The following is an 8,983-nucleotide window of genomic DNA, read 5'->3' as shown; positions in this document are numbered from 1 at the left end:
TATGAATTAATATACAACTGGTGTCATTAACAGCTGCATACCACTCAGGGATTATAGGTATGTCATACATTCTAACATTGTGTTCTAGCATAATACTTTTTTATTATACTACATTTTATATCAAAGCAATAATACTCTGTCCTTCTCTCTCTCTCTCTCTCTCTCTCTCTCTCTCTCTCTCACACACACACACACACACACATACACACAAACACACACAGCTGAAAACAGACTCCATGCAGGTATTGTTATATTTCATTAAAAGGTGCTTAAAAGATTTTCCACCTTCAGCTGGCACTGGAAAAATGCCAGGACTTTCTTCACTCTCTGGTGCCACATTAAAAACGGTTTGACCTCAGTCACGTCAGTTTTAAGACAGATTTGGATCTAAAATGAGTCTTCAGTGCGCACTCAACAGATGGAATATAAAACTTCATTTCTCTCCTGATTTTTTTTTCCATTGCATTTACACATGTCAAAATCAATTAATGTTGGCAGCATGTGCCTGGCCAAAACATCCTGTGTTTTAGTCCTTTCACTTCTTAATTCCACAGAACATAGTGAAAAATCAAAGCATCTGAGCCTATTTTCATTATACACCATACAAATTAGGTAACCTCATTATCAAACTGGTGGTAAATATTTTTTTTCAGTCTTTGCCTGAAAAATCAGACCTTGGGAAAAAAAAAGAAAAAAAAGCTTCCACTTTTTTTGGTTAGGAAACAGTTTTTTTTTTTTTTTTTAAAGGGCAGAAAATATTGACACAGCTGGAAGAGGCTACACCGCCCATTAGAGTGGACCTTTTACACCTACAGAAGAAAGTAGGCAAAAAAGATGGGTTTTTTTTTTAAATGACACTAGGGTTGGGCAATGTCTACAGGGATACATCAGGATGGACGATGACGGAGGGCGTCGCAGCAATGTTGCGTCACCTGATCTGAATACTGCGCGTTGATTGGCTGAATTTATCTGGTTGTGTTCAAGAACAACACTAGTGTTTGGCGTTTGACGTTTTCAGCTGTAAAACGTGCAATACCTTGAATATGGACAACGACGGCTCTTGTGGCAAAATGTATTTAGGGTTCAGAATGTGCTATGTGTTAAGAATAACTTACGACAGTCAGTTTGTTTTTTAAAGGATGGCGTTTATCGCTTTTCGCAAATGGACTCTTCAGATATTCTCAGTCAAATGTGCAGGGCGAGACATGGTGAAAAATCGGTAATAACAATACAACGATTAGGAATTATTTGTTTAAGACAGGTATAGCAGAGAACGGGAGAGTTCGCTCTGTAGGTGAATTTTGATCGTCAGTTTTGCGATACAAATAAAGACCCGCCCCCTGATTTACTGAGGCAGGTGCAAACCAGGTAGGTTTAAAAATAATTTTTATGTTTGCGCCTAAATTGAAATGCGTTCACTGGGCGGTAAACAGTGTGATAAAATGAGCTGTTTTTCCTTTAGTAAATCAGGCACAAGGAGCTATTATGGGCTAATAATTAGAATAAACCCATCCTTCATTTTTGCGCTCGCTGGCTGACTCCTTAAAATACATATTCATCAGTTCTAGGGCTCAACTTGATCCTCGGGGAGATCGCCGCAAATAAGTAATAAATAAATGTTTGTACGTTATAGCAGAGACACTGGAATTATAGTGTGTGTGTGTGTGTGTGTGTGTGTGTGTGCGTGCGGCAGGGTGCGCCCCGGTGTCGGTGTGGACCGGGGATGGAGGGGCTCACGATGTCGGGCTCAACATCGTGATGGCTCTCAGCCAACCCTAACTGACATATATTTTTGAATATACAGTAGAGAGCCAATGACTGTGTCAAAATACCTCTCTATTAATATTAACACATAAGTCCTCATAAAGTCTGTGGTTTGAATCCCTCTGAAAGGACAAAAGTTCTTTTCTCTGTGTTCGCATTTAGAAAACACAATGCTTTCATTTTTTAAATAGTGACTTATCAGAGGCAACCTGCTTGCTTTACACACACACACACACACACACACACACACACACACACACACACACACACAAATGGTACATGTTGTGAGGTAATGACATGATAATGGATAAAGCAGAGGTTTTTGTGGTTTTCTGTCTCTGGTTCGCTTTCACACTGTAACAAATAAACACATGCTGCACTAAACCTCTTAAACATCATATTAAGCCCTGTTTTAAAACGGTGCTTTAAAACTCACATGAATATAATTTCCTCAGATTCAATTTCCAAATGAGTGAGCTACATTTTGTCTTGTTAAGGAGTGGTCCAACTATTTCAATGCCTGATGCATGCAAATGGAGATTATAATCTGTCCATTCATTTCTCTGGGATTATGCCGTGATGCAATCAGTTCAGCCTTTTCCTCACGGGCCAAACCCTGCACAGATGGCTACTGGGATTTTACCCCTGTAATCCTGTCCCTTACTCTCTGCTTCCTTTTCTCTTTTTTTTTAAACCACACTGTGAATGAATATGCTGAGGCGGACACACAAGCAGTGATTTTTATCCTAACTATGCCACCTCTTTTCCATTTTCAATCTTTTTGTTCAAGATTTTTTTGTTAGATGCATATGTCAGTTTCTCCTTTTTTCATTTAAATGAAAAGAATTCTTTCCCTTCTCTTATATGCCATCACATTTCCATACGGCCCTCTATCCCACTTTGCCTCAAGTTTCTGTACATACACATTTCTCATAGCCCCTAAAACACATGATGTTCTTCAGATCCCTAAATTATGCTCCCTGGGCAAAATCCACTCACATTTAAACCCTATTCCCAACTCCGCTAAAATAAACCCAGAAACCAACTTGAATGCCAACACAACTCCCAAGTCTTTAATCAATCTATACTTTACTGGACAGTTTCCCAACCCAATTTTCAAGTCTCATCTTACTCTAACACACATAACTGACCCGCATTTCCAATTCACCCACCTAATCTCTCACAAGGTCAGATTAATCTGTGAGCTCCACCCACACCGTCTCATAAATGCATACATTCCACCTCATTACTCCAAAACACAGATGCCCCTCCCCCACAACTCCTCCCACCACTTAGGAGCAGCTGATCAGTTAAGCTTCACAAGGGGGAAAATCACCCACAGTCAGGAAAATAGAGCACCTACAGCCCGTACTAAATTTTTACAACAAAGCCAGTCATGTGAAATACACTAAATACAAAGACTAACACACAAATTCACAAACACATACATTCCCTTCAGCCAGCACAAGTAGTCTGTGTCTACTGACCTGTGTCACACTCATGTCGTTTGACTGCAACATCCACGGATATGGCTAGATAATCCCCCCACGTCAGGGAGTCAGGAACTGTGGCCAAGGGAGGTCCCACATGCCCATATATGGATACATGTGTCATAGGAGGTATTCTGAGTCACCATATATGGTTATGTATTAGTGGTGAGGACTACTTATTTGCATAATTTAGTTGCGTGAGTAATTCAGTATCTGCCAGACAAAATCAATTTGTGAATTTATATTACAATTAGCTATTATACTGCAATGCACAAAGGACGGATAGATAGATAGATAGATAGATAGATAGATAGATAGATAGATAGATAGATAGATAGATAGATAGATAGATAGATAGATAGATAGATAACAACTAAAGTATAAATGGTATCTACAGATCAATATCCTGACTTATTGTTAAGCTCTTTCATTCTCATTAATGGTATACACTGCTGGGCTATTTTGCAGTTTTTGGTCAAACTGCTCATTTTGAATGTAATTCCCTGTGATGTAAATGGTCCTCCATTTTGTGAAAGACTACAATTCAGCATAATCTTCCCTTAATGTGACATTAATGCCCACTGTCATTACCCCCAAAAAACAAAAACAACAACAACAAAAAACAACAACAACAACAACAGCAGCAAAAAAATCCCCAACCAACCAACCAAAAAAAAAAAAAAAATCAGGTCGCCTAGCAACACACCATTAAGAAATTTCCTAGTCGCTCTGTTTTTGCAAGCAGACCATTACCAGACAAAATTGCCAGAGAAACAAATATCAGTCTCATGCAAAATAGCTTGGTGAGTGTGTGTTGTCTGAGTGTGTTTTTAATCACAGGATTCTCGTCTTTGGAGAGATAAAGATGTGCCATTTCACAGAGCAGGGATGACCTACTGGAGCACTGACATACCCACACATTCACCCTTTAGTCTCTAGTGCACCGCATCTCACATGATGGCGAGAGACAGAGCAGAAATTATTTGATTACGTTCATGGTCAGAGAGTCATTTTAGCCCCATAGTACAAAAGGGAGTGAGAGAAGAGAGGAAAAGAAAGGAAGAGGGAAGAAGAATAATAGAGAGAAGGGGAATCTCTGGATTAGACCATATTGTAAAAAGTGGAGCTCAGGGATTAGCATTGTAACACTGCTCATAAAAGTGACTTTGAGAGAAAAGCTACAATGCTGTACAAAGCACTGATACCATCATATTATCAATGAGCTCACCACAGAGTCTCTTACTAGTGCTATTCCCTGCACTTTATCCAAAGCCCTTATTTTGCAAGCTTGGCAGAAAAAGCAGGCTGGGCTTATGTTGTGCAAAACCTTAATTACCACATTTTTGGGTTTTTTTGGCACTCCCCTAACCCCTTCAAGAAACTAGTGAGACACTGAAATATGATTTCCTGTTGGTCATCCAGACTGCAACCACAGTTTGGTTCAAAAGAATGTGCAACACACCACAGAGTAAGCAAGGCACCGATGATGTGAACTCCTTGTAAATGTACTACACAATTAATGTCTGGAAATTTGAACACATCATTTGAGAAACTTTGGAGGAGTATCATTTTATCTTTCATTCCAGATATGAATTAACCACTGGATCTCACACTGACAGGTTTGCAGTAATCTGGCTAATGTTACCTAGACATAGTTTAATCACATGCAAGCTCTCCCTCTCCTTTATCTCTCTTTCTCACACAAATACATAACCAGGGATATGCAAATATGTAACCACATTAAAGAATCGCACCACTGGCAGTCTGGGGTCGAGGACTCGAAGGATTGTCAATCATCTACACATATGCATACAGGAGCAAAAATCTCCAAAACACACTGATAAACATACTGAATATATTGTGGAATCTGTTGGTGACAGCTATAAAATAAGAGGGGCACTGGTAACCACAAATCCGAACACACAGGGTAAAAGCTGTGTAAAAACCAACATGGAACAGTTGTAACACTGACATATTCTTAAATGTAAAAAGAATAAAGTTCACAAAAGGAAGAAATGATGTGACTTCAGGCGTGTAAATGTAAATACATTGTTATAGAACTTGAGAAAATGTTAATGCAACCGACCTCTCTCAGTTTTTGTCTCACTCTCTCCTACTCAAACATTAACAAGCTTTTAGCAGGCATACTTGAGAAATAAAATGGAGAACAACAGGGCACAGGGCACTTGTGTGTGAAGTAGAAAAAGTACTCACAATCTAGCTACTGCGTTCGAATGAAAGGACCATATTTGGGCACTGCGTCTTACGAGTTCTGCAGTCTATACAACTTATGTCATTAAACCACTCAAATTAGAGAAAGAGCTTTCAGAGTCGACTCACTCACAAAAACACTTTTAAAAAAGTGAGGATAGTGCATTTATCTGCAGAGACATTTACAATGCTGTTATTTTGGCAATGCTATTCAATTGTATGTTTGGCTTGGTAAAATGTAGTCCAATCAGTAAGAAACAATGTCTTTAGCACAAATAAACACACCAAACAGAGTCAAGATCATTCATTCTAATGAGAGAAGACTGCTTACTGAGAGCAGAGGCACTTTGCTTAAATCAAAAGAAAACTATAAAAAAAAATAATAATACAGATGGCCAAAAGCTGTTTCAACACTCATTAAAATCAAATGCCGAAAGCAACAGAGAGGAAGGGAGGAGGGAGAAAAAGGAAGATGAGGAAAAGAGGAAGGACATGGGATGTGATTTACTTGTGTCAGGTGAAGCCATGGTGGACACGATGACTGGAGGTCCAGTCCGCCTGCTGAGCTTCTGATTGGCTAGGCTGGCATTTAGGCCTTGCAGGGCAGCACCCACAGGAACCATAGCACTTTCAGGGGGAATTGCCCCAGTCTTTCGCATTATCTGTGGGCTGGGGTGTGGGCTGGCCATAGGGGACATAGTTGCAAGGCTTCGATCCCTCTTCATTAGCTCCATGGGCACTGTGTAATTTGTGGTGTATGCCTTGGGTGCCTGCTGCGGTGGCAATGCTTGCACAGCCAGCTGCTGTGGCACTGCAGGCAATGCTGGCATCTGTTGAGGAATTGCATGGATTTGCGGTGGTATTCCTGGCATCTGCGGTGGTATTCCTGGTATCTGAGGTGGTAATCCTGGTAGATGAGGTGGTAAGGGCACCTGCTGGGGCATGGTAGCCATGGGTGGCATGGGTAGGCCAACTTGTGGTGTGTAGGCTGACATAGGGCGAGGCTGGACTGGTACCATAGCTCCACTGTAGGCCCCCGGTGACCTAGCGATTGGGTATCCACCAGTGTCTAGCAGTTGCTGGGATGGGGCACTGCTAGGTCGTCGACCCATGATCTCTCCCATCCTCGAGGAGACTGTCTGCATGGGGGTTTGGGGTGGCTGCATAAGATGGGGATCTATACCAAGGGGTACAGACTGTGATGGCTGGTGTACGTAGATGTCACTGCGATGGCTGAAGCTGTTGGAACGACTTCGGACAGGAACGTTGGGTTGCTGTGGTGTTGCAGGGGTCACATCGGGTGGACGTTTGCAACTGAGTGCTACACGTGACAGAACTCGAGCTTGACCTAGGTTGGGCGCAACGGAGCGAACGTCATTCTCCTCCATAACAGCAAGCATGCTGGTGGAATCAAAGCCTTGCTGCAGGAGATTAGTGATGGTGCTTTCAGACAGACCCTCATTACGTAGCAAAGCCAGAAATTCAGGGTCCGCTGTCTTTTTAGGGTCCACAGGAGCCACTGGGGTCTGAGGAGCAGTGGGAGTGGGTGTAGGAGCTTGAGCAGGGACAACAGATGAGCTTGGGGTGGTAACTGGAGCAGGGACTGGCAGGGCTGGAGGGTTTGGATCATAGACAGGATTTGGGGACGGCGGAGCTTGTTGCACCTGCTGAACTGGTTGTATTTGTTGCACTTGCTGCATTTGTTGTTGCACTGGCTGAACCTGTTGCATTTGCTGTTGCACTGGCTGAATTTGCTGCACTGTCTGAACCTGCTGCTGTGCTTGTAGCTGCGCTTGCTGCTGTGCCTGTAGCTGCGCTTGCTGCTGTGCCTGTAGCTGCGCTTGCTGCTGTGCCTGTAGCTGCGCTTGCTGCTGGGCTTGCAGCTGTGCTTGCTGCTGGGCTTGCAGCTGTGCTTGCTGTTGTGCCTGTAGCTGTGTTTGCTGTTGAGCTTGCTGCTGCTGTTGAATGGTGTACGGTGAAGGGCAGTCCTGGCGTGTGACCATACCTCGAGATGCAGCAGTCCCGTCTATCGCCTGAGTGGCTGGATCCACCACAAGGCAGGTAGCCGCTGGCTGCCGAGGATCTATCGGTCTCCCATTAACATCCCCATAGACTGGACGCCCTGTGAGAGAGGATGGCGGCTCAGCACCATATCGGGGAGATGCCTGGTCAATAGCGTACCGAGCAGGTGAGGGATCCCGGCTTGGAATGCGTTGCCCATCCGGCATCATTTTGGAGAGAGGAGTGGGAGGTAAGGGACCAGGGAGAGAAGGTTCCCGGTAACCACGTCCCATCTCGTGTGCAGTATGAGGTGGAGGTGGAGCAGTTGTAGGTGCTGCTGAACCAGGCCTCCCTCCCTGGCCATGTTCCCATAGTGGTCGTGGCCCTCCCATTATGCTATAGTGTGAGGCAGATCGGTTAATTGGATGTGCCTGCTCCCCACGGTAAAATCCATCTGGTGGTCGTGGCAGCATGGCTGGATCATGATGGTAGTAGTCCTGTGGTTGTAGAGAGCCACGATGTGCAATAGGTGGCCGCTCATAGTGGCTGTTCAACTCTGGCACAGAGCTCTTCCTCATGCCACGGGGCTCCTGAGAATATCCCTGGTTGTACATCGAGTCCTGATAGGAATAAGGTTCTCGTTTCAGGTCCAGATCTGGAGGACGCATTCCTGGGGGAGGCTCATACCATGTCCCTCCAGCATCCCCCCCATAGGTCAAGGAGTTCCTCCGTGTGGCAATTCTGGCCTGTTGCTCATACACACTCTCCCCACGATCCCACTGTCCTTCCGTCCCACCCAGAGTGTCCCAGCTCTGGGAACGGCCCATCGGTAACTGTTTACTGGAGATCAACATTGTAAAGGAAGACAATTCACTTGGAGAGGCAAAAAATAAAAAGCACTGCCGCTGGTGGTCTATTTCAGCTCTTCAGTTACACGTTTACGTCAGCCAAAGTGAGGGAGGAGGAAGAAGAAAAGATGAAACAGGAGGTATCGCTTTTCACCTGTGTTCCAGATGAAATTTTTTTCCCTCTCCCTCTATCTTCTCTTTCGTAGTACTCAGGGCTGGCTATCGGATGGCTCCTCTTGGCAGGCAACCGGTGAATAATTAATCTAGGGAATATTGTCGTTGGTGAGGGTGGAAGGGAGAAAGGATACCAAACGCTCCCCTACACAACAACTGTTATTGAAGACAGCAAGACTACTCCATTGTTGCGATAAGCGTTGACAACCGTGCACAGACGGGGGGATAGAAAGAAAGAGAGAGAGACAGAAAACTAGGGTGGAAGGGAAAAATTTTGAGGGGGAGGGTTGGTGTGGAGTAGGCAGGGGCTTGTGTTAATCCAAGAGAGCTGATCTGCTCCTACTCTGGGACATTTTACTCACTCCGATTGCAATGAGGGATTACAGACTAAAGCCTGCTTAAATCCAGTGCCCCCCTAGCGACGTCACACACCAATAAACATGCTATCCGCACAAATACGAAAAGTATTCCTGATGATAGTGATGATAGTGATGC

The 8,983-nt window shown here is 44.0% G+C and overlaps 1 protein-coding gene across 1 annotated transcript in view; it reads right to left on the bottom strand.

Annotated features, from left to right (window-relative positions):
• ctbp2a (C-terminal binding protein 2a) overlaps positions 1-8,320 on the bottom strand; it is an 18,855-nt gene extending 10,535 nt beyond the window's left edge. The window contains exons 1-2 of the mRNA XM_030780992.1: positions 7,391-8,320; positions 5,974-7,336 (exon numbers count right to left, since the gene is read on the bottom strand). Of these exons, the coding sequence (XP_030636852.1) occupies positions 5,974-7,336; positions 7,391-8,320 (2,293 nt within the window). The remainder of the gene's footprint in view (positions 1-5,973; positions 7,337-7,390) is intronic.
• Between the last annotated feature and the right edge of the window lie 663 nt (positions 8,321-8,983).

The sequence above is a fragment of the Chanos chanos genome, chromosome 1 (assembly GCF_902362185.1).
Source record: "Chanos chanos chromosome 1, fChaCha1.1, whole genome shotgun sequence".
NCBI lineage: Eukaryota > Metazoa > Chordata > Actinopteri > Gonorynchiformes > Chanidae > Chanos > Chanos chanos.
The sequence above is the reverse complement of the archived record's forward strand: the minus strand, read 5'-3'. Positions and strand labels throughout refer to the sequence as shown.